Source organism: Elephas maximus, chromosome 4 (genome assembly GCF_024166365.1).
Source record: "Elephas maximus indicus isolate mEleMax1 chromosome 4, mEleMax1 primary haplotype, whole genome shotgun sequence".
In the NCBI taxonomy this organism is placed as follows: Eukaryota; Metazoa; Chordata; class Mammalia; order Proboscidea; family Elephantidae; genus Elephas; species Elephas maximus.
The window spans coordinates 85,122,451-85,149,672 of NC_064822.1; the positions used below are offsets into that span (position 1 = coordinate 85,122,451).

Genomic DNA, 27,222 nt, shown 5'->3' on the forward strand with positions numbered 1-27,222 from the left:
CCGTTGGAGAGATTAGGTCATTTCCGGATAGCAGTTATACAGCCAATGGCTTCCTCCCTATAAAAACAACTACCATGGTGTCAGAAAAGACTAGATAGTTCATTATCCGAAAGGCAGGTTGCTCACAACTGCACAAATGAATTTATTCTCTTGACCTTTAGTTCAGACATCAGAAACACTTCATTTTATGTTGAAATAGAGATAGGTTCCTACATTGGAATAGTGTCAATATTTACCACTTTTTTTTTTCCTACCTGTAAAACTTTCTGCCTGATTAAAATATTTTAAAGTGTACCCTTCACCTAATAGTGTTAATAACAATGATAGTCTTGGATTAAAAAAAAATGGCTGAACTACTTCTGTTTGGGTGAAAAAAGAAAAAAGCCACTTAAAAAACAAAATCGTGATACACTCTAAAGTTTTAATTGAGTAATGAATTAAGAGTAATTGAATGATAGCTGAATTTCTCAAGCAGAGATGCAGAAGCATCTCAACTTCTATTATCTTTGGACACTGGAGGTCACGGATCTTCAGAGATTGGTCAGGAAAAACACTATCACGTCTAAGTAAAGAACTCTTAGCTTGGGATGACACTGGGGATATCAGTGGATTCAGTCCCAAAATTTGTTCCTCTAAGTTCCAACAGCTTTGATCCAAATCTACATTTTAACAATGTGTAGAAGAATTGGTTCAGGCTTTCTTTATATTCCCCATAGGCCATCATTTGAGATTTGTAGCAGCTAATAACTTAAGTAATATTAGACAAATCCAAAAGCTTTAAAACTGTGATTGCAAGCCCTATCTGGACCTTAAACCTTGCTGGTAATAAGCAAGCATTTAAAGACTTGAGGTAATTTTTTGTTCTTGACATTTTCATGGTCTGTGTTTTGCTCTAATGTCCTAAATGCATAGTCTCTAAGAAGAATCTGAGCATGGCAGATTGTCTTCTCCCTCCACAAAGCCTGGTTGCATAAGTTCACACGAGAATAATCTGGGAGAGAGATTATTATCTTTCTACATTTTCAAAACCCCTTACTGATACAGTAGGAAGATAGGCAATTGAGATGCTGCATTTTTGTGAGTGTTCAAAAAATTCCTTGGGTTATTTTTCCTTACCGTGGGATTAGGATAAATAAAAACACTCAGTTCCTTAAGGAAAGAACACATGAATCAAATAGCTTTTACTCCATATTTCTAAAAGGCAATGCCACCATGGTAAGAGTCTGAATATTTCCTGTTACCTTTAAGCTTTTTCATTTATTAATCTCAATGTATTTTAATAGCATACATATGTTCTAAAATTATTCTTCCCTGGGGCTTACTGTCAGCTTTTTCTTCCCAAAATCTTTTAAAAGCTTAGACTACATATATATATATATGACTTAAAACACGTTTTTAACCAGTTATGTGAAAATCCCCTTTGTGCTCCATGTTGATGGAGCACCTCTGAGCCATGGAGAAAGCAATCACATTCCAGTCGTGTTGTCAGCATGAGGGGCTTAAGCTCCTAAGCACTAGGTTTCCAGTGCTGTAAATCCTTTGTGTTTCATGTTCTCAATAAGGAAAAATTGCCCTGAGAGAGCTACAGTGTGGAAGCATTAACATTTTTTTCAACCTTCATTTTTTTATCCTTTTCAGTTATTTTCCTTAGTAAAACTTAGCCACCAAAGTATTATTTCCCATATCACTGACCTATATGCCACAATTAAAAGAAAGAAATTCCAACCAACCACAACAAAGGTTGCTGTCAGCATTTAAGACAAAGCTGACTCTGATCGGTTATATCTGCCCTGCACCTCCTTCTCCCTGTCCCTCCCTGCCCCCTCCATCGATTTGAGCAAGTTACTTCACGTTGCATTAAGAATGTGTGATGTGTGCTTTCTAGCTGCTGCGTTTCAGGCTTGGTCTTCTCAACCATGAAAACACAGCTAGAAATTGTTCTCAGAGCTAAACCACTTAACATCTTGGCACTTGGTTGTTTTTAACTTTTCAACAATAGGCACTGTTCACTCCCCTCCATCCCAGTTCTTTATTCAGGATCAGGCAGGGCACTGATGAAAGGCTAGTCACGGCTTCGCCCCATGGTATCAGTGTGGTGGCATGTGATGATTCACATGGGGTGTGTTTGAACCCAGGAAGCCCAGTCTCTGCTTATTCTTCCTTTGTTCTGTCATCTGGGGAAAAAGAGAGAGAGACAGAGAGTGTGTTGAGCTGATTTCTTCACTCATACTCAGTGCTGGTGAGCCATAACATTTTGGGATTAAGATTTCCCAAGCTCCTGAAGTCTGTCGGGCATCATATAGGATACAGTTATTTTTCCTTTAAGGAAAAACATTTTTTAAAAAGTGAATTTCCATAAACAGAGAAAAAGAACAGCCCTCTTTGTGGTTAGGGAACAGGGAACCATGATTTTTTTAAAGCTGAGCTTGCTTGTCACGTAATCATCACGATCATCCTAGTTATTTTAATAGCTATCACAGTGTTGATAGTTTTTAACAATGCTAACACCTCTATATTATCAAGGCATTGATTATGGCATTGAAGTGACAGATATGAATGGTGATTTACCTTTCTAATGAATTTAGTAATTGCTATGACACCAGAAAATATGATTCTCTATCAAAAAGCACAAAAAGATTCTTGTATTTTGACACTTGCTCCTTCCTTCCCTCTTCCATAGAAGGAGAAGTGCCCCACAAAGATGGGGAGGCAGGATGAGTGGAAGCCTCTGCTTGCTGAGATGTTGGTGTTACAGCACAATGTGGGGTTGCTTTACTAGAGCTGCTACTGTTTCATCCATGGCATGTGAACTGGAAGACAGCCCTCTGTGGATAGCAATTTCTCTCACAGGAATCTCTGGGCCTCCACTTGCCCAGGTGATTAATAATTCCACCCCACCCAGCTCCACCTCCCAAGTGCGCTGACCTGCTCCTTGAGCTCCGCCAGCTGACCCGACAGCTGTTTGACCAGACTCATGGTCGATTCCAACTTCTCTTGGAGGTTCCGAATCTCATTTTGTTCACTGTCACCTTCATTGCTAACAAGGGACATGGCTCGCATCCGAGGAAACCAGTCCAAATTCTTCTCCTATGAGCAAATATTCAGAACAAGGGATCAGTATGGAAGGTAGTCTGAAGTTCCATAAAGAATGGTTATTGACGTTCACTGTTATTAACATTTAAATCAAAGTCTCCTACCACTCAACTCAAAAGGTACTCTCTCTGGCCAGAAGTGGGCAGGGGGTTAAGGTAGGATAGGGGGAGATGGGGGGTGGGGGAGAGGGAGGTAGATACTGGTCTTCATGGGCTGGGGGAAGATCTCAAATATTGGAACATACTCCTTAGGGGCTCCCAGGGAGGTCCTGGATGGAGCATTTCAAGCAGTGCCATGAGCCCTGCAGGCAATCAGTGAATCTTGATAAATGATGATGTAGGGTCTGGAGGTGGGGAGAACAGTTCCAAGTGTGCGTGGGTACAGCACAGGCATGAGCTGTTTCTCCTCCACCCCTGGCACAGAAGAGAAGGGGGTGGTGGAATAGAAGGGTGGTAAAAGAAATGTTTCAGTTCCAGCCACCCACGCTAGTTCACCTCCCACTTCCCCAATACAGGCTCCCTAGCAGCTTGGTGGCTGAGCTCTACTCAGAGAAGAGGGAAGTGGGAGGGCATGGCCCCAGGTTACTCTGTGTGCTCCCTTTGGAAACACTTTATTACGCTGGGGGTAAGGTTTCAGAGTGAGACTTCCCTAGGGGGCAAGAGCTGGTACCACTTCTGTTTTCCTAGGAGGAGTGGGTGTTAGGAGTGTGTGTGTGTGTGTGTGTGTGTGTGTGTGTGTGCGCGCGTGCGTGTACTACATACATCCGTGTGTGTGCATATGAATAAATGAGTACTTGAGTGCGGGCATGCATGTACATGTATGTCTGTGTGTTTCTCCTCCACCACCATAGAGACGTTAGTTAGCCTAGACTCCCACCCCTCTAGAAAACTCTGCTGGATTGCGTAATGTCATAGAATCACTGTGCACTACTTATATTACTTTTCTCAATCCTCAACAAAGCTCTGCAAGTTAAATCATATTATCCCCATTTTAAAGATGAGGAAATAGAGGCCCCAGCAGCTTAACTACCAATGTCAGAAGCTTGTAAATGGCAGAGCTGGAATTTGAAGCCAGGTAAGCCATTGATTGTGTCTGTCAGTGTGTATCTCTATCTACTTACCTATATTTCTAAGTCACCTTCTCCCAACATTAATTGTAGTGACCTTCTTGCTTAAGATTCTTTCCACTCCAGAAAGGCCCTTTGTAGTGGCTGCAACTACCTCTGCCTGGGGGATTCCTAGAATGAGCATCCACAGAGCGCTTTCCTTCCCAGATACAGTGTAAAGCCCCAACCTATGTGTCTCTGGGCTTCAATCTCAATCTCATCCGGTTTCTTGGGCTGGATTTTCTTCTTGTTGCTGTCAGTCAAGGAATAACAAACAAGTTCTTTATACCTCCCTGTGATGGTTAATTTTACATGTCCAGCTGGCTAGGACCAAGAAGTAACATCACGATAAATGGAGAAAAGACTGAAGTTGTCAAGGATTTCATTTTACTTGGATCCACAATCAACACCCATAAGCAGCAGCCAAGAAATCAAATGATGCATTGCATTGGGCAAATCTGCTGCAAAAGCCTCTTTAAGGTATTAAAAAGCAAAGATGTCACCTTGAAGACTAAAGCATACCTGACCCAACCCTGGTGTTTTCAATTACCTCATATGAAAGCTGGACAATAAATAAGGACAATAAATAAGGAAGAACACAGGATTAATGCCTTTGAATTACGGTGTTGGTGAAGAATATTGAATATACAATGGACTGCCAGAAGAATGAACAAGTCTGTCTTGAAAGTACAGCCAGAATGTTCTTTAGAATCAGGGATAGCAAAACTTCATCTCACATACTTTGGACGTGTTATCAGGAGGGATCAGTCTGGAGAAGGACATCATGCTTGGCAAAGTAGAGGGTCAGTGAAAAAGAGGAAGACCCTCAATGAGATGGTTTAACACAGTGGTTGCAACAATGGGCTCGAGCATAGCAATGATTGTGAGGATGGCACAGGACTGAGTAACGTTTCGTTCTGTTGTACGTAGGGTTGCTATGAGTTGGAACTTACTCTACAGCACCTAGCAACAACAACAATATGGTTCCTAGTTGTTTGGCCAAACACTAGCCTAGCTGCTGTTATGGAGTAGTTACATATGATTTTAATCAGTTGGCCTTGGGTAGAGCAGATTACCTTCCATATGCAACCTACTATAATATAATCAATCAATCAGTTGAGGTCATTCCAGTATAGGGTGGATTGTAAACCTAATTGTTTCTGAGTTATAAAAACACCATAATAGACACAGAGACACACACACACAGGGGGACACAGAAGTCTATAAGAGGACTGCCTACAAGCAAATGATCCCCAAGAATCTCTGGCAAACACCAGAAACTAGGAGAGAGACTCATGGAAGGAATCAACATGGCCAAGACCTTGATTTGGATTTTTAGCATACAGAACCATGAGAAAATAAATTTATGTTCTTTAAAGCCATCCACTTTTGGTATTTGTGTTACAGCAGCACTAGAAAATTAAGATACTCCCCAATCCCAATGGCAGTGACAGAGCTGATCAAAGATTAAGGATAAAAAATACTGAAGCATTTTGAACTGCACTTATACAGCTGCAGCTAATTAGCATTTCAAAGGCGAGCACTAACTTACTCTGACTTGCAAAATGACAGTTGGATTCATTCATTCAATCAGGTCCTCTACATCTATTGCCAGGTATTCAGGCATGCAAAGTCTGATAAGACAGGTGTCTGCTCTCAAGGAGCTTGTGGCTTAGGACCAGTACCAGTTGCTGTCAAATTGATTCTGATTTATGGCAACTCTGTGTTAAGAACTATGCTCCACAGTTTTCAGTGGAAGTTTTTTTTGAAAGTAGGTCACCAGGTCTTTCCTCTGACATACCTCTGGATGGGCTCGAACCTCCAACCTTTTGATGTTTATAAAGAATTTACCACAGGTCTGTTTTCCATTCTCCTTACCAGATCACACATTAATGTTCACCATGGCAGACACAGTTTTGCTGACACTCCTAACTTCCCTACACTTTTGTCTGTCTTCCTCATCTGTCCATCTGCCTTGGCTGCTGGTGAACAGAGACATTTGCTGATGCCATTACAAGGCACGATCTCCCACTCTGCTGGGTCATCCATACTATCCCACAAATACTTAATGGGTTCCTATTTGGCTTCCCCGATAAACGGAGAAAAGACTGAAGTTGTCAAAGATTTCCTTTTACTTGGATCCACAATCAAAGCCTGTGGAAGCAGCAGTCAAGAAATCAAACGACATATTGCATAGGGCAAATCTGCTGCAAAAGACCCCTTTCAAGTGTTAAAAAGCCAAGATGTCACTTTGAGGACCAGAATACTCCTTAGAAGTAAGGATGGTGAGACTTCATGTCACATACTTTGGTCATGTTATCAGGAGGGACCAGTCCCTGGAGAAGGACATCATGCTTGGTAAAGCAGATGGTCAGCGAAAAGAAGAAGACCTTCAATGAGATGGATTGACACAGTGGTTGCAACGATGGGTTCAAACATAGCAAGGATTGTGAGGATGCTACAGGACTGGGCAGTGTTTTGTTCTGTTATACACAGGGTTGCTATAAGTTGGAAGTGACTCGGCAGCAACTAACAACAACACTTGGCTTCCTCTGCCAAACTTTCCCCCATAACACCTATTTCAGACCTTCTCCCTTTGCTCCATCTCCCTATTCTGCCATGCCCCAGGTGTAATTCAATATCTTTGTCTTTGTAGACCAGAGTTCTTAAACTTTAGTGCACACAAAAATCACATACATCCCCTGAGAGGTTCTGACTCTGGTGATGCAGTGGTTAAGAGCTCAGGCTCCTAGCCAAAAGGTCAGCAGTTCAAATCCATCACTTGCTCCTTGGAAACCCTATGGGACAATTCTACTCTGTCCTATAGGATTGCTATGAGTTGAAATCAACTTGGTGCCAACAGGTTTTGGTTTTGGTGTTTGGAGTGGGGATGGAATCTGCGATTTTAACAAGTAGCCCGGGGAGTTTTTATATGCACAGAGTATAGTTCACCCTTGGAGGAGTCTTAAGCCTTGGAGTCCCTGAGTGGCGCAAATGGTTAACACGCTCGGCTGCTAACCAAAAGGTTGGAAGTTTGAGTCCACCCAGAGGCATCTCAGAAGAAAAGCCTGACTACTTCTAAAAAATCAGCCACTGAAACCCCTATGGAGCACAGTTCTACTCTGACACACATTGGGTCACTGTAAGTCAGTATTGACTTGAGGGCAACTGGTACAAGGTCCTTGAGAGCAGACACTTGTCTTATCAGGCTTTGCATGTCTGAATACCTCATCAACGGATGTTGAATGAATGAATCCAACTGTCATTCTGAAAGTCAGAGTAAGTTACTGCTCTCCTTTCGACAACCCGATGAACTTAGATTCTATTATTATCTGAATTTTACAAATAAAGAAACTGAGGCTAACAAGTGATTTAGCTGGGATCCCAACCCAGATCTGTCTGCATTGAGATCTGTTGAGAGGACAGGAGTCTGTGAACAGAAAGTGAAATACTGAAATTTAGAATTCTGAAGGGGGAACAACTCTGGGAAATACAAGTTTCAGAACATGGTGCTGAGTTAGAGTGTCTTAACTGTATTAGAAGTAAATGTCACTGAATTTGCATGAATTGTCCACAAAGCCCCTGAAGTCATCCTGAAAGAGGCCAGTAGCTGGGGTGGATGATAAAGGTGTGGGCCAATGGTCATCATCTTTGAGTAAAGGACAGTAATGGGAAGGGCTAGAAAAGCACAATTTTATGTGAGAGTGGAGACATGATGATTTCTTGGCCACAAAGAACCAAGATTCTGCTGAAGTTCTAGGATCCTTAATATGGGGGTGGGGGTGGAGGTGTAGAGAAAATAGGCAGCTTCTACCAGAGGGCTAAAGGACAAGGAGATTCTCTTGGGATAGCCAAGAAGGCAGGATTCTGCAAGAGGAAAGGTGTTAATAGAACAGGATTACAGAGGGGCTGTTGAAACAGAAGTGTTTGGGAACCTCAGAAGGCTGGGCCTGGGGTGAGAAGGTACAAGGACACATGGTACTGCTGAACATGAGAAATGGAAGAACATCCATTTTCAGAAAGTTTCCAAAAGAAACAGAGGCAAAACGGTGTTCTAACGCTTAGCAGACTGCCAAATAGAACGTGGGTGAGTGTGAAACTGCCTCCAAAGAAATGCTATTGCAGGTGTCCATGGGGCTGGGGTTAGTCAATTCCACAGTCTCTTGCTTTTGAGGAAGCAACTGCAGCACCCTTGGACCATCACCCAAGTTATGTGGGGCATGGGACTCTCCCTCCCTACACTCTCTTCATTTGCTCCTTTGTTCATCCATTCATTTAATGATTCTTGCTTGTGTTTACTATGAGCAAAAACAAGCACAATCCTTGTGCTCATAGACTTTATAGTCTAGGTAGGGAGTGAAACTTCAAATGATGATGAAATAATGACAAATCGTGGTTAAACAGAAGGTAGGAAAGTTATCTTTCTCTGTTATTTTTGTTGCTTTTTGCTTGTTTCTCAGTATTTTCTCTTCTACTTTTCTGCTTTTAGCTTCATTCCTCTCTTCCCTCCATATCTCCACTGACCATCATCTGAAACTAAATATAATTTATAATAATTTTTTTCAGTATTGAATAAAGTTTTAAGATCTTATTTCTTAATTTTAAGAGTCCTGAGTTGAATGTTTTATATCTTTCACTAAAATGAAGAAAAAAATTAAATCATTTTTGTCATCTTTTGTTGAATAAAGCAGTCTTAAAAGTGTTTCACAACTAAACAGTTTTCTTTAAAGTTAGTGCAGAAAATATATTCTTCACCTAAATTAACTCAAATACAGCCACTATAGATGGTAGAATAAATGTTATACATGCATTTTTAATTGAGAGTTGTTACAATTAATCAGAAAGTTCCTGCTCTCTGCTCTCATGGCATGCAGAACGGCTTCCATCGAAACCCCATTCTGAGCAGCTAAGGAGAAAGATGAGTTCCCAGACCTTAGCCTAAGCCACAAGTACAGAACAGACACACAGAACAGTCATTGGTTCACAGAACGCACTTTCTTCACTATGTTGACTTGAAACATCTTTGCCGTTTAACGAAGCAGATTGATTTGATCTGTCATTTCTGGGTTTACTCATATATGCTGTGTTCATCTTGTGATCATGCACGTGATTATTAGATTCCCATGTTGACTTTGGTTAGTCAATATGAAATCATTTCCCTATTTTACCAGGAATGAAAATATCTAACCACAGGGTAGTTTAAAGTCAGAGAAGTTGTGGATAAACTATTAGACTCTGAGGTTACAATGCAGAGCTCATCAAGGTTTCTCAAACACAAATTTTCAGAGATGAACTAGACATGTATCTGATGAGTCTCTTTGGGACACATAGAGCATGCGTACCTCATGTTTCCCTTGCTATTCCTAAATTCTAACAATACTGTATCTTTCTGATGACTACAAGATCAATACACAAAGTGTAAAAATCTTTTAAATAGTCCCTTCCACAGTCAGATCAATTTTGACTTATTTACTTTGGAGGTTATTCAAGAAAATGCTGAGGTTGTCAGGGCCAGTCAAAGAAAGCTGTGTTATTGTTTTCTTACTTGGTTCTTAAATGTGATGCCCATTTGTGGGAGAAGGGCAACGTGGCATGGTAGAAAGCACACTGAGCTAGAAGTCAGGGGACCTGGGTTCTGGTTTTGGCTTTGCTAAAACCTAGCTATGGGATGTAAGGAAGAAAAGCCTTAATCTCCGAGTTTCCAGTTTCCTCATTTGTAAAATCAGAATGTTACCCTAGGTAGTAATATCTCTTCCAGTTTGTCAATCTGTGAGCTAAAAATACAAGGAAAGTTTTAGAAACCAAATTGATGAATGTGATCTTGAGTTTGCCACATGAGCAAATAGAAACATAGCATTTAGACTAGAAGCAGCCTTGAAACCACATAGCCCAAACCCAGCATACTACCAACGCCAACTCTGAAACCTAGAACGTTTAAGATTCCTTGAAGTCTCTCTACACAGTTGTAGCAGATGTCCCTGTACTTGGTTTCAGTCCACTTCAGGACTAGTTCTTACACATCATGTAGCAGAATAGCTTGTATATACACTATTGTTGTCTATACTTAATGACCTGCACACACATACACAAAAAAAACAAAAATTGCAGTAATTTTTCTCTGCGTCGGAATGACATTAAGAAGTAATGAAATTTATTTCAGTGAGCCACGGGTTGGAGAAATTGTTTTGTCTTTTTAGCTCTACTAACTACACATTAAAATTTCTCTGCATGTAAGCTAAAAAGACAGCAAGCAACACACTTCTACATCATTGTAATAGATCCCATTTGTTGGCTGTCTACCAAGTATCAAGCAGTTTAGTTATGTTATGACCAATATTCACAACAATTATATAAGGTAAGGACTGTTATCATCCCTATTTTACAGATTATAACACTGAGGCAGGAAGAGGCTTAATAACTTGTCCAATGCCATATAGGTGATGTAAGTGGCTGAGTCAGGTTTTGAACTTCACCTGATGAGACTGAGAATCTTGGGTTTCTTTCATTGCACTTGGCTACTTCTCCATGTCTAAGAAGATGTCTTTGCTCAGCGCCCAAACTTGCCAAAGAAAACAAGATTACATTAAGAATGTTTTATTTTTTTTTAATAGCTTGAACTTCCTTGATTGCTTCGTCTGGGGTATTATGAAAGGAGCTGGTTTATTTAGTGAAAATCAGAGACACAAGCCCTCTAGGCAGTGCATCAGAGATGCATGTGCAGGGACTGATGGAAATGAACTAACGCTGGACGTTCACTGCAGTTTTGCAGAGTGCTTTGAAGTACTGCTAATGACGGGCAACACACTGCACCTACTATGTATTGTAAAGTGATATCAATAAACCATTTACTAGGTACCTTGTCCTACATTTCCAGACTTTATTGCTGTGCTTTGGAACGTGCTGTCACATTCTGTCTCACAAATAAGTCCATTTCCTGAGGATTTTCTTGGTTACCATCCTCTTATTTATACTGCATTTTCCATTCTAACACTGGTTTGCAAACCCTCCTAGGCTGAGGTGTATGAACACTATTCCATTTTCCCCAGAGCCTCAGCATGACCTGCTGCATTCCTCTCTTTGGCCTTTTGGTCTAAAGACGTCAGCAGAAATGGCTCTGAAAAGGAACACTAGCAATGCACCTATTACCCTTACTGGAGGATGTACAAGGGAAAGACACCACTCCTACTTTCCTGGAAATTCAGCTCTAGGAAAAAAAAATATGAAGTCAATGCAATCATTCCAGTTAAGGGGAGGTGCCTCACGTACCCCATCCCCATCTCTGCCTAATATAACTAGGGGCAGGGTGCGCTTCTCATCTCTGTAGCAACAGCGTGGCCTTGACGACAGGTTAGGCAGTATTTCAAAAAATTAAAAAAGGCACCCACAGCACTAGTGTCTGGGTCCCTAACTCCCTCGCCTAGTGCAGAACACTCCACTTTCACATAACAAGTACTGCTTGATAAGGGCACGAAAAGGTTGGTTCTTATAGGGGCGCAGGTGCAGGCCCAGGGCCCATGAGGAAGGAAGGTTGGGCTAGAAAATATACTCTTGTTTCACCAATGTTAAAGACTAGAAGTGAGAGACAAAAGACCTAGCTGTGTTCTTTGAAAACCAAAACACTGTTCCTGGAATCACAAATATATGAAAATATTAGGAACTTGTTTTAAAAAGAGACAGGGAAGAAAAGTAAACTTTGCTGCTTTAAGAAAATAACATGTTACAAATAAAGTGGGAAGCCTCACAGTACCTGATTTTAGAACCTATCATACCGCCACAGTAGTCAAAACAACCTGGTACTAGTACAGCAACAGATACATAGACCAATGGAACAGAATTGAGAATCCAGACATAAATCCATCCATATATGAGCAGCTGATATTTGACAAAGGCCCAAAGTCAGTTAAATGTGGAAAAGGCAGTCTCTTTAACAAGTGGTGCTGGCATAACTGGATATCCATCTGCAAAAAAAAAAATGAAACAAGACCCATACCTTACACCATGCACAAAAATAACTCAAAATGGATCAAAGACTTAAATATAAAACCTAAAATGGTAAAGATCATGCAAGAAAAAATAGGAAAACACTAGGAGCCCTAATACATGGCATAAACAGAATACAAACCATAACTAACAATGCACAAACACCAGAAGAGAAACTAGACAACTGGGAGCTCCTAAAAATAAAACACGACGCTCATCAAAAGATGTTACCAAAACAGCAAAAAGACATCCTACAGACTGGGACAAAATTTTTGGCTACGACAAATCCGATCAGGGTCTAATCTCTAAAATCTACAAAATACTGCAAAACCTCAACAACAGAAAGACAAATAACCCAACTAAAAAATGGGCAAAGAATATGAACAGGCAGTTCACCAAAGAAAACATTCGGGTGGCTAAAAGATACATGAGGAAGTGCTCACGATCATTAGCCATTAGAGAAATGCAAATCAAAACTACAATGAGATACCATCTCACCCCAATAAGGCTGGCATTAATCCAGAAAATACAAAAACAATAAATGTTGGAGAGGTTGTGGAGAGACTGGAACACTTATACACTGCTGGTGGGGATGTAAAATGGTACAACCACTTTGGAGATCAATTTGGTACTTCTTTAAAAAGCTAGAAATAGAACTATCATATTATCCAGCAATTCCACTCTTTGGAATATATCCTAGACGAATAAGAGCCTTTACACGAACAGATATATGCACACCCATGTTTATTTCAGCACTGTTTACAACAGCAAAAAGAGGGAAGCGACCAAGGTGCACATCAGTGGATGAACGGATACATAAATTATGGTATATTCACATAATGGAATACTACCCAATGATTAAGAACAATGATGAATCTGTGAAACATCTCATAACATGGAGGAATCTGGAAGGCATTATGCTGAGTGAAATTAGTCAGCTGCAAAAGGACAAATATTGTATGAGACAACTATTATAAGAAATCTAGATAAAGTTTAAACACAAAAGAAAATATTCTTTGATGGTTACGAGGTTGGGGAGGGAGGGAGAGGGATATTCACTAACTAGATGGTAGACAAGAATTATTTTAGGTGAAGGGACGGGCAACACACAACACAGGGGAAGTCAGCACGACCAGACTAAAGCAAAAGCAAAGAAGCTTCCTGAATACAACCAAATGCTTCAAAGGCCAGGATAGCAGGGACAAGGGTCTGGGGACCACGGTTTAAGAGGACATCTAGGTCAACTGGCATAACAAAATATATTAAGAAAACGTTCTACATCCCACTTTGGTGAGAGGCATCTGGGGTCTTAAACGCTAGTAAGTGGCCATCTAAGATGCATCAATTGGTCTCAACCTACCTGGAGCAAAGGAAAATGAAGAACATCAAAGAAATATGGTTAAGATGAGCCCAAGAGACAGAAAGGGCCACATAAACCAGAGACTCCATCAGGCAGAGACCAGAAGAACTAGATGGTGCCTGGCTAACACCAATGACTGCCCTGACAGGCAACACAACAGAGAACCCCCGATGGAGCAGGAGAACAGTGGGATGCAGATCTCAAATTTTCGCTAAAAGACCAGGCTTAATGATCTGACTGAGACTGGAGGGACCCTGACAGTCATGGTCCCTGGACCCTTTGTTAGCCCAAGATTGGAACCATTCCCGAAGCCAACTATCCAGACAGAGATTGGACTGGACTATAAGATAGACAATGATACTGGTGAGGAGTGAGCTTCTTGGCTCAAGTAGACATACAAGACTAAGTGGGCAATTCCTGTCTGGTGGCGAGATGAAAAGGAAGAGGGGGACAGTAGCTGGTTGAAGGGACATGGGGAATACAGGGTGGAGAGGAGGAATGTGCTGTCTCATTAGAAGGTGAGCAGCTAGGATTGTCTAGCAAGGTGTGTATAACTTTCTGTATGAGAGATTGACTTGATTTGTAAACTTTCACCTAAAGCACAATAAATAAATGAGAAAATAACATGTAATTTTTTTTTTTAATAGGACTTGAAGCTTCATTTTTCCACCATTATTTACCATGGCTGCATCTTCCTTCTATACCTGGCATGTTCCTGTAAGTGTGGCAGATTACCAAACTTGCATGAATTCAGAAAAATTTAAATGTGTTAGTTCTCCAGAGCAGACCTGTATTGAATTATTTTATAAAGCAGTGTCGTTGTCATACCTTGATATATGTATTTTAAATCTAAATGTGCAAATGTCAAGCTCACATTATGTGTAAGAATGTTTTGAACATTATAAAGCACTATTCAAATATAAAGTCTGTTTATGCTGCTAGGCAATGTGTACAGTGGTTGGAGCCCTTAGAGCAGTGCATGGCACCTAACTCGTGGTCCGTAAGTAATAGCCACTGGTATCATTGCTGTAAGGAGCCTTGTTGGCACAATGGTTAAGCACTCTGTTGCTAACCAAAAGGTTGTTTGTTCGAACGTACTCAGCCACTCCGTGGGAGAGAGACCTGGTGATCTGTTTCTGTAAAGATTACAACCAAGAAAATCCTATGGTGCAGTTCTACTCTATCACATGGAGTTATTATGAATTGGTTGGAATCGACACAGTAGCACCAAATAACAATCATTGATGCACAGTCCCTGGGTGGTACAAACAGTTAACGTGCTTGCCTGCTAACTTAAAGGCTGGTGGTTTGAATCCACCCAGAACAGCCTGGTGATGTACTTCTGAAAATCAACCACTGAAAACCCTATGGACGCAGTTCCACTCTGACACACATAAATTGGCCATGAGTTGGAGTCAGCTTGACAACAACTGGGATCACTGCTGTGCTCCACCTGTCCTCTTTCTCCATGGTAGCTCCAGGGTGTTGTAAGAACATGACTGCTGGTCTGGGGAGCTTTCCAGGGACAAGGCCTATTTAATCTATCACTGGTCCCGAAAGCAAAGAGAAAAACAGGCCCAGTGAAAGTGTCGACGAAGGAGGGGACTGCTGGGATGAAAATGATTTATCAGGGCTGTTGATCTTAGCAGGGCCACAGGATTAGAGTCCGAAAGTTACAGACTGAGAGATGGTCCAATTCAACCACACCTTTGTTTCATATGGAGCACACCACAGTGGGAGCGGGACTTGACCCGTTCCCGGCCCAGGCATGTGGAGAGGTTCGGACGGCCTACCCCGCACCATGTTCCTGCAGGCTCTAAAATCTTCCGTGGAAGTGAAAGCTTGATGCCCATATGCTGCTTTCTGCCCTTAGAAGCTGGAGTGACTGTGGATGCCTTTCAGCTGAAAATTGGATCAAAATAATTCAACAAACATTTATGAAAGAGCTGTAGTGTGTCAGGAAGAGTGTTGGGCTCTGGAGTTTCAAAGACTAGTGGATCAAAATACCTGTCCTGAGAACATTTTCAGACTGGTAGGGAGGTGGGTAGTGGTAAAGACAGAAAATAGAGAGGACCCTGGCCTCATGCAACAGGCATTCCAAGGGCAAGAGCACTGCATGTACTGGGCCATCACCAGCAAGCTGTTCTGCGAAAGTCTATTCTGTGTGCCAGATGGTAGCTCTCGGCTATCTGGGGGCTGAGAGAACTGTGACCATCAATGCCTACCCATCCCAGGTAACCGGAGAAAGCACCAATTTTGAAAAGCTGGGCTCTTGGCAGTGACCTGGGAAAACAGAAGTTGACGCAAGGTGTGTATGTATGATGTGGACCCTTCAGCTTAGCTGTGTGGCTGTGGTGGCAACTGACTAGTCTCATCCATTGGAAAATAGCTTGTAGTGTGAGCAGAGACCACAGCCCAGAGAACCCACTTTGCATCCTTGGCTGATACCTCCTCCTTCTCTCTTGCCCCAGGTCTCCCTATAGGAACTTTCTGTCTGTCCAGGAGTAAGCGGGCAGTGGCTGCACACAGGAGTGACACTGCTTGTGCATTCTCTTTTGGTCCTAGGTCTCTCACCCCTGACAAAGCTAACCATGGCCCTTGGGCCTCTACATCTGTTATTGGTGGAGTCTTTATCTATTCTCAACTGACAGAGCATCCAGGAACAAAGTCACAGCAAGAAGGCAATGTTCCAAGGTTGGGGAGGTCTAAGAGGGTCCAGACCCAACAGCAACTAAGCAATGCTGGGGAGCCACAGTGATCCTGTTGATAACTTTAGCAGGATTGCCAAGTCAGTACTGGGAACATGAAAGGGCAAAGGACTCTGGGCTATGGCAGCACCTGTGATGTGAAGTTTCTGGAAGGCTACAGAGGATGGGGCACTGGACCCAACCTTGAGCAGAAACTAGGGTGGGAAACACTCAGAGAGACAGTAGCAGAGCCCGCACCCAGAGCCACTTTGTGGCATCACCAGCTGACTCCTAGGAGCCATAGAAGAATCAGACTCAGAGATTAGAGCCCAATCCATCAAAGGTTTCTAGAATCTGGGGGAACACCCTGATTAATATAGTGATGAGGAGGCTTGTTTGCCAGCCAGCTGTGAGTGACCAAGGAACAAAAGGGTTTGCAGCAGTATTCTCCTGGATCCCTGTTGCTGTCTTTCTACAAGTGTTTCAAGAGGGAAAGACTCTGAACACAAAGAAAAAAGGAAGGAAGTAAGGAGGCAGAAGGAAGGATGTGGGCTAGGAGTAGTTATAAAGAGCCTCGTACACAATGGAAGCCATTGGAAGATTTTAAATAGATGAATGGTATCGGACAACAGCAAAAATGAAACAGAACACGTTGGCTGATGTTTGCAGAATGAACATGATAGGGACTCCTGTTTACAGACCACTGTAGACGTCTAAAAAAAAGGTGGGCATTAATGGTGGTTTGGGCAAGGGTGGCAGGAGTGGGCACAGGGAAGGGGTACCACCACCATGTCAGCCAAGGGGGCACTGAAATCAGAAGTGACTGTTTTGGAATGCATGCTTGACAGACAACACCTCCTGGAGGATAAAATTGCATTCACAGATCTCAAAATATTTGGTTAACATGATTAATGTGAATGTACAGACTAGATGATTTAGCTCTCAAAATGGACTATTGGGCCAGAACGTCACAGTTGTTTTTCCAGAGAAGAGAACTGGGTCAAGCCATCTGTGAGAGTCATTTGTGCACATCTCTCCCTACCTCTCCATTCAGAGATACCACATTGGTAGCTTGAAATCAGCCATAGTGGTAATATTTACACCATGGAAATTGGCAAATGCTATAATCAGGACCACCCCCACCCCCAGAAATGGTTGTTTAACATTTATCAGCACACCACTGGAGAATGCCTCTTACTAATAGAGAGGGAAGAGGCCTTAAAGATAGTTTAAACCACTGACCCAAACTCATATACCAGAAGATAAATGACATAGCCAGAATGACAGTGGAAGTCTCCTAGTACATCAAAGACACTCTTGATCTTAAAAGTCTCTTGATCTTAGCATACATTTCCATCTGAGTTTTCAGTTTACTGGCTTAATGGTTTAATAATCCTTCTGCGTCTTTCAGTTATTCTGCATTTACATATGTATTTTGGATGTTATTCTCCTAAGAGAGCCTGTTTACATCAAGATTTATCTTGTCTGAAAAAAGTCAACAACGAAAACAAAAAAGGGCAATATTATCTTTCAAACATGATTCAGAAAACCTGAAGAGCCAGTGGTGGCACTAGGCTCAGGTTGCCTAAAGGGCAGATTTGAGGATTTCTTGGCTAGATTTGTACAAGGGGTTCTGCCAGGGGTGGATTAACCAGTAAGCAAGGTATGCACTGGCTTACAGTAAGAAAGATATGAACAGGTTTAATTGTGTTTACTTACTAATCTGTAATGAACAATTTCACATGGGTTTCATCACATCTTTGTCCATGCTATTAAGATATTTTCTCTAATTGTTCTTTTAACTGTTTATCTTTATTTTCCTTTGTCTTCAAAACTCTACTTAAGAAGAAGAGAGTGGTTCTCAAAGTGTGTTTCCCCATTAGCAGCATCAACATTACCTGGGAAATGGTTAGAAATATCAAATTCTTAGAATGTACCCCAGGTCTATAGAATCAGTAACTCTGAGGGTCAGGCCCGGCAATTTGTGAAGCTGCAGGGCAGGTAGTTCAGGTCATTGGGCTAGTCAGGCATCTACCTTTCTAATTGTTCCTTGTCTGAGACCTATAAATAAATAGTGGGCATTCAATTGGATTATTTCAAAGAGAGCTACAAAAGAAAGAACACACACAGAGACCTGCTGCTATATACATATCTAGGATATGCCCATGCAGAGCAGAAAGATTTATCCAGGGTGTCTTTATCGCAAATAAAAATTTGAGTAGCTATCCATGTTCTTTGCTGAACCCCAGCAGGAAAAGGATACTGTTGGATTGTGATCTTACATACATTGTCCCTGCCCCCTGCCCATTCTGCCTGAGGGGTTAATTTGAAACCCATCAGCCTGAGATGCTCTCAGGATTAAACTATTTAAGGTGTTCTACCCATTTCCTTGTCAGGAGAGAATTTTGTGCACTACATATAATTGATGATGGTGGACGCTTCCCAGAATCAAAAAGTGAAAGCACTCTCCCATTTTTTTTTTTTTTAGAATAAATTTTCCTAGCACGAAACCTAAACTCCTTTCCTAGCCTAAGGGGCCCTGCACGATCTGGTCTCTGCTCTCTCCCCTTCTGTACCTTTGATCACCATCTGCCTCCCTCACTAGCATTGGTTGGTGGTCCTCTCACAGGAACCACCCAGTCCTGTGAGGGCTGGGACTGTGCTGATCTCTAGATCTCTTCATGGCTTGTTCCTTCATTCCATTGAGGTCTCTGCTCAAATGTTACCTACCCAGACAGACTGTCCCTGATAACCCTATCTAATATGGTATTTCCATCCCTCTCTATTGCTTTAGCTCACTTTTCTTTCCTTTCATCATCATGTAACATTACCTACATTTGATGGTTATTTGTCTGCCTTCAGTCATAGGAAGAAAGTTCTAGGAGTGCAGGGGCTTGTCTCTCTTCTTAGAGTCTAGAACAGTGTCTGACACCTAGTAGGCTTCCACTAAATACAGACTAAATAAATGAAGGAATTCAGAGGCCAACACAGGGGATGAAGAAGGAGAAAAGAGCTCTGTTCCTGTTACTGTAGGTTTTCAAGGGTCTGGAGATAAGAAATATCCAGGAACAAGGTGAAGTGCCCTGTACCATGCTGGAAAAGTCTATGTTCCATATTAACACCAGTCACTAGAGAGTCAATTCAGACTCATGGCAATCCCATGTGTGTCAGGGTAAAACTGTGCTCCATAGGGTTTTTAGTGACTGATTTTTTTTTTTAGAAGTAAATCACCAGATCTTTCTTCTGAGGTGCCTCTGGGAGGGCTCAAGCTGAGCATGTTAACTGTTTATACCATCCACTGATTATGTTGATACTAATCCAGGTAAAGCCACTCTTGACAGCCCCAAATGAAAGGATGCTCACATGTGAGGGGAACCAATGGGCAGGCTGGGATTGAAAAGGCAGGGGTTGGAGGGCAGTGGTTTGGAGGCAGCCTGATTTCTTCTGAATCCCAGCTTTGCCTCTCATTGGCAAGTGATCAGAGATTATTACTTACTTGTCTTCCTCTGAAAATGTAGATAATAATGCCTATCTTTTAGAATTTCTGTCATAATTTAATAAAATGATGTATTTAGAGGACTGGGTGCAATGTCTTTCCACATCAGTGAAAGATTTATGACATGCTTTTGGTAGGAGTCAGGACAGGGCAGTGTAGGTGTAGCATGTGGGACCATATGTTTAAGGGCAAAGAAAACAAGAGAGTGGGAGGAATGATCTGTAACAGGGCTCATGGGATTACGACGTTCTGAAGTCAACAGATTTTCAGGGACAAGAAAAAAGAGTCACCCTGATATGAGTTTTCAATTTTTCCCATGTCCATTGCTATTTTTGGGTTTCAGAGGATTTTCCCTCCATTCTTTCCCAACCCCTCTGCTTGGTAACTTTGCGGGAATCCAGAGCCTATTCATTTGTTCCATTTCCCCAAGTACAACTTTTGCCTATGTGCGCCCACTTATAAAAATGTAGATTCCTCAAGTTGCCATGGCTTTCAAAATCTACTGTTTGAAAATCACCAACATACAAAAGGAAAGAAGCTATCCCAGAAAGGAAGAATGCTATTTCTGGCTCCACGTCTTTGAAACGGCAGCCTGTGGCCAGATTTCCCAAGGGGTGGCGCCCACACAGTCAGCAGCTGACCCCATTTGTATTTGGACTGTTACTTTGAAAGAAAGCCACGAGGCTTATTTTCCAGTGTATCTGTAGATCTTCCACATTCCACATTCACTCTATTAATCCTATAATAATAAATCATATGATATTTATTACTCATAATAAATAATACCTGAGAGGGCTCAGAGAATCATGCCACACATCAAGTAAATGTCTTACCCATTCAGGGACGGATGACCCAAAAGCAAGGTATGCATGGGCTTACCTGTGTTTACTTACTAATCCGTAGTGCACAATTTCATCTGTTTTTTACCACATCAAAAATGGGTGAAACCCACGTGAAAGTGTGTACTCTATAAGCAAATGTACATAAACCCATGGGTACCTTGCTTACTGGTTAATCTGCCCCTGTCCCCATCCCACTCTGGCCTCATTGTTGCAGCTGGAGAAGTGACAATGACCTTTAGCTTTGCCTGGACCCAAATCCCATGGCCATGCTATGGATTGTATTAAAAGAGCCTGGCCCTTAGAGCCATTCTTGGCTGTGCCATAACTCTGCACTTGAAAATTTAGATTATAGGAAATGTCTGCACTTTGGCCTGGTTTGTGGCTTCAAAACACAGCCAGTGGATGCATGCCTACTTAACTTCAGAGCTGACAAGGCTTTTTAGTACCCTAACAAACAGGATTTATTTGGATTTAAAATTTATCACCAGGAATGGAAAATTGATGGTCTTGCCAGTGTTAGTAGCCAAGACTTCCAAGGTCCTTTTGGACTCAAATTTATCCCTAGCTCTTCAATAGAGGTTCTTTCTTACGGCCTGTAAATTTCACCAAGTAAATAAGAACATATTCTTTTTTTTTCCATACTACTACTAATGCTTTGATTATATCTTTGTGTGACAGTGATAAGTATTTTAAAAAGTCAGTACAGTTGTTCACCCCAAAGTTTAATAATTTTTTGGAAGCTAGGTACTGATTCAGAATTTAAAAGAATGTTACCAATAGCCTCACATTTAAGTTCAGAATTGGGTTGGAAATGATGTTATCTGTTAGAACGATAGCAACACCCCTACAACATTGTTTAAGAAATTTGGTTATTAGTTCCATCCCTTGTCATGGTTTACATATTAGGTTTAGAATAATTTCCCCACATTTCTGTTCCTCAGAGTAATCTTTGTTGACCCCTCCTCATTGTCTCATAACTCTTTTTTAAATTTACTGACACGTGTGAGGAATGATTTGGCAATACAATTCTAAAACGCAGCTTGTATTGGTTTAGATTGTATACAATTACTAACTACTTCTGGGAAAAAAGATAACCTAATTATCTTAACCTAAGATGCAAATGTCTTTAGGCTAATGGGATATATAAAAACCAAATTTATAAAAACAAACAAAAAAGATGGTTTACTATTCATCCTAAAAGAATTCTTCCCTAAAGGAATAATCACAAGATTTCTTTAAGTAGTTATTTCCCCAGGTACACTGCAAATATTCAATTTTCAACACAAAATCCATTTATATGCAACATTTCAATAACACGCCTAGTGTATAATGCCAGGCAGAGATTGTTTTGTTGTGTACTATCAGGTAAAAAAAAATTTTTTTTTTTTTAATCAGGTAAAGGAGCAAATTTAGGAAAATCTTCTTTATACTGATTTTTATTTATAAAAGTATTTATTGCAAATTCCAATTTACAAAATGAGCTGATGCAATGTGAAGCGTAAACTTTCTACCAGCTAAATCCTACTTTTAATACAGAAGTCTACTATTCTCTGCTTCACAATATCACTGCCTTATTGTGTAGAATCCCATTCTAATAAATGCACTTATGATGGCTGGATAGGGCAATGAGGTGCTTCTGATATGCTCTGCTTCCATGTGGCTTGGAGTCCAGGGACTGACGGGCACTGTGTACCCAGGCCTCAAGTTGGAGTCAAAGCTCAAGCTCCTTTAAAGCAGGATGGCATCATGTGCAACCTCATGTTGCAGGTGATTCACAGAGCAACATGCACCTGGCCAGGTTCACCCACCTTACTGAATAGGTCCTCCCTCAGAGTTGGTCACTGGCAATTTATCTCCAGTCTGAGTGTAAGCTTAAATCCAAAGCTGTCAAGGATGTGTTTGCTACCAAAAATAAAACAATTTACGTAGCACTTCTGGGATCTAAATGCCAATATAACATTTTAGAAAACACATTTTTCCATCTTTGCCTGATGTCACATGCACTAAGGACCATGAATAATTTTCTCTGCTTAGTGCCTGACACACAAACCCAGCAAATACACAAATATTAATGCATGGAGGTATACATGCTAGAATGTGGATGTCATCTCTCCATCACCTACTATTTGTAGTTAATCACTGATGAATTTGTCTGCCACACTAGACCCTTCCTATCTAATACAGCCTGTGAAGTGCTGATGGACTCCTTAAATACCATTCTCTTTAGCTGCTTTTCAAACACCATCAATGGCTCCCTTTTATCACATCTATCAAATCTGAACTTCTCATTCTCTTGATATAACTTTAAACCCCAGCTATTACGCAGCTACCCAACCTTCTCACAGGTATCTTCTAGTGCGGTCAGCACCATCACTGCCATTCATGTCTGTGCAGTGCAGTGTGGTGGACAGGCTGTATAACTGGCAGACAGAAGATCAGAAAGTGAATGGCTATTGATCTTGGGTGATTCAGGTTTGTTTTCTGAGCCTTTCTTGGAAGAAGGTTTCCTGAGCGGGAGGGAGATTGGACTAGCTCTTTGTAGCCCTAGGATTTTCTAAGCTCTTGCTTTATCACCTCAACTCTTCTTAGGTTTGTGGGCATAGATAGGAACAGATATGAAAGGAAAAGTGCTTTGAACCAATCAATACATTGATAACATTATTAAAATTAACACCGTTTCCATCACATATGTCAATCGTGCATTTGTATTTATTATCTCATTTCATTCCTTCATGAACCCTGTGAAGGGTAGGCACAGGAGAGGAAACCAAGGCACACAGGTGTCACAGCTTAACCAATGTCACACAGATAATGAGAAACTCAGAACCAGAAATAGTAGTTTCTTATTCTCTTAAATTTCCAGGTCCCAAGACCCTTTCTCCTGAGATCATTAATGTATTAGCATCCTTTTCTTTGTCCATTTCCAAGATGATTAACTTGGAAGAGAGTCCTGCAAATTGCTCTGGTATGCTGCTGTTAGCTGCCATGGAGTCAGCCTCTGACACATGGTGATCCCATACACAACTGAATGAAATGCTTACCCAGACCTGTGCCATACCCATGATTGGTTGAGGATCAGACTGTTGTGATACATACAGTTTTCACTGGCTGACTTCTGGAAGCAGATTGTCAGGCTTTTCCTCCTAGTCCCTGAAACCTATTCAGCATCATGGCAACATGCAAGCCTCCACTGACAGACAGGTGATGGCTATGTATGAGGTGCATTGGCTGGGAATTGAGTTCAGGTAAAAACTCAACATGTGATAAATGAAATGTTTGCAATAATACCTTAAGGATAAAATATCTTCCAGGTAAAAGAAAGACCCAGCTGTAACCCATTCAATGGAAGTAGCATATCTAGAGGCAACTCATCTGGAGAAGGGTGGCCAGCTTGGAACAAACGGGGCCACCCAACGAGGCAGAAAGGGATTTATGTCTCCAGCACTTTCCTGGGGAATTTTGGCTAGGTCCTGCTTGTTCGTCATGGAAGATAAGAGTAGTAATAAGTCAAAATTGACTCAAAGGCAGCTAACAATAATAAGTTAGAATAAATATAATGGGCCAGGTGCTGTCATATTTATGCTTATCATTTCATTTTATTTAAAACTAACTCTACCACCCTGGTTACTCTCCCTTCCTTGCTTTAGTTTTCATTGCAGCACTCACCACCATCTAACATACTACTGAATTTGTTTATTTTGTGTATTGCCTACTATTCAAACATAAACTTCATGAGAGTGGGGATTTTTGTCTGTTTTGTTTACTGCTGCTCCCCCAGTGACTGAAACAATACCCAGCATGTAGTGTTGATGAGCTGTTGATAATGGGTAAATACATTAATGGACTTTCACAGAACTAATAAGTGGTGAAGACAGGGCTCACACTCAGGATTCAAGTTCTAGTTTAACACCTCACCTACAGCTACACAAGCAATGATGTCACATCAGCCTATCTCAGTCTGATCCACTAACACTGGGAGCATGTAACCAACTCCCGTTGCTCCAATCCTTTGCTCTTTAAGCAAACTCCTGATTATAATCCTGGCTTCTTAGGAGAAAACACATGGGCCAGCCATGTCCGTTCTGCTTGGAAATTATAATTTATTTTGTTAAATCAATGCATAGGCATTCTGATCTATCCACATCTCCTTCTTTTGACTCTGATTAGTGTGTTCCCACCCCAGTTCATTCCGTGCACCCTGCTGGGATCTAGTGTCTGGGCCTGTAATGTTTGGGACTGGACTCTGAAACTTTGTCACCTAAGAGAGGGCCTGTCTGGGGCGCTGTCCGTGAGAAACCACATGGGTGACCTGCAGGTCGGTAAGCCTTTCCTGGTAGTATCCTGATATCACTGCAAGCTTGTTTCATCTAAGACAAAGTATTTTTAGCAAAGCAGTATTCTGACTACAGCTATCTGGGTAATTTGGGAATGACAGCAATGAACATCAATTGTGAAACAAAACTCACGAGAATCACACTGGATCGGCTAGAATACAAAAGCAAACCACAGTTTTACTTCAGGGTTTACTAGAAAGGTTAAACTGGAAACTAAGCAAGTCACACAGTTTTCATGACTGAACTCAGAGGGACATGAGGAAAAGAAAATGAACAATTCCACTATAATAGAATGAAAATTTAATTTGAAGCTTAGTGATTTTTCAAGCCTGAGTATCTAACAATATTTTTTAATATAAAGAGTAGGGCATTGTAAGTTTCCCCAAACACACAAGGATTCAAGAAATGGCTCCTGCAACTTTAATTACATGAATCATTTTTTTCTCAAACCATTGTTTTTTCCTTGACCTATTCTATCCTCAGACTCATTACATAGGAGTTCAGAAGTAATAGCACAAAATTTTCATTAAGTACACACGACGTCCTGTTGTTGTTGTTAGGTGCTGTTGAGTTGGTTCCGACTCATAGTGACCCTATGCACAAGAGAACGAAACACTGCCCAGTCCTGCGCCATCCTTACAATCGTTGTTATGGTTGAGCTCATTATTGCAGCCACTGTGTCAATCCACCTCCTTGAGGGTCTTCCTTTTTTCCGTTGACCCTGTACTCTGCCAAGCATGATGTCCTTCTCCAGGGCTGATCCCTCCTGGCAACATGCCCAAAGTATGTGAGACGCAGTCTTGCCATCCTTGCCTCTAAGGAGCATTCTGGCTGCACTTCATCCAAGACAGGTTTGTTCATTCTTTTGGCAGTCCATGGTATATTCAATATTTTTCGCCAACACCACAATTCAAAGGTGTCAATTCTTCCTCGGTCCTCCTTATTCATGGTCCAGCTTTCACACACGTATGATGTGACTGAAAATACCATGGCTTGGGTCAGGCGCACCTAAGTCTTTAGGGTGACATCTTTGCTCTTCAACACTTTGAAGAGGTCCTTTGCAGCAGATTTGCCCAATGCAATGCGTCTTTTGATTTTTTGACGGCTGCTTCCATGGCTGTTGATTGTGGATCCAAGTAAAATGAAATCCTTGACAACTTCAATCTTTTCTCGATGTTGCTCATTGGTCCAGTTGTGAGGATTTTTGTTTTCTTTATGTTGAGATGTAATCCATACTGAAGGCTGTGGTCTTTGATCTTCATTAGTAAATACTTCAAGTCCTCTTCACTTTCAGCAAGCAAGGTTGTGTCATCTGCATAAAGCAGGTTGTTAATGAGTCTTCCTCCAATCCTGATGCCCCATTCTTCTTCATATAGTCCAGTTTCTCGTATTATTTGCTCAGCATACAGGTTAAATAGGTATGGTGAAAGAATACAACCCTGATGCACACCTTTCTTGACTTTAAACCAATCAGTATCCCCTTGTTCTGTCTGAACAACTGCCTCTTGATCTATGTAAAGGCTCCTCATGAGCACAATTAAGTGTTCTGGAATTCTCATTCTTCGCAGTGTTATCCATAGTTTGTTATGATCCACACAGTCGAATGCCTTTGCATAGTCACTAAAACACAGGTAAACATCCTTCTGGTATTCTCCGCTGTCAGCCAGGATCCATCTGACATCAGCAATGATATCCCTGGTTCCCCGTCCTCTTCTGAATCTGGCCTGAATTTCTGGCAGTTGCCTGTCGATATACTGCTGTAGCCGTTTTTGAATGATCTTCAGCAGAATTTTGCTTGTGTGTGATATTAATGATATTGTTCTATAATTTCCACATTCAGTTGGATCACCTTTCTTGGGAATAGGCATAAATATGGATCTCTTCCAGTCAGTTGGCCAGGAAGCTGTCTTCCATATTTCTTGGCATAGACAAGTGAGCATGTCCAGCGCTGCATCTGTTTGTTGAAACATCTCAATTGATATTCCATCAGTTCCGGGAGCCTTGTTTTTCGCCAATGCCTTCAGAGCAGCTTAGATTTCTTCTTTCAGTACCATCGGTTCCTGATCATATGCCACCTCTTGAAATGGTTGAATGTCAACTATTCTTTTTGGTATAATGACTCTGTGCATTCCTTCCATCTCCTTTTGATGCTTCTTGCATCGTTTAATATTTTCCCCATGGAATCCTTCACTATTTGAACTTGAGGCCTGAATTTTTTCTTCAGTTCTTTCAGCTTGACAAACGCCGGGCATGTTCTTCCCTTTTGGTTTTCCATCTCCAGCTCTTTGCACATGTCATCATGATACAATACTTTGTCTTCTCGAG

General features: G+C 41.4%; 1 protein-coding gene across 1 annotated transcript in view; it reads right to left on the bottom strand.

Annotated features, from left to right (window-relative positions):
* Positions 1-1,166: 1,166 nt before the first annotated feature.
* ITPR2 (inositol 1,4,5-trisphosphate receptor type 2) overlaps positions 1,167-27,222 on the bottom strand; it is a 523,041-nt gene continuing 496,985 nt past the window's right edge. The window contains exons 56-57 of the mRNA XM_049882682.1: positions 2,926-3,087; positions 1,167-2,174 (exon numbers count right to left, since the gene is read on the bottom strand). Of these exons, the coding sequence (XP_049738639.1) occupies positions 2,088-2,174; positions 2,926-3,087 (249 nt within the window). The 3' untranslated portion in view covers positions 1,167-2,087. The remainder of the gene's footprint in view (positions 2,175-2,925; positions 3,088-27,222) is intronic.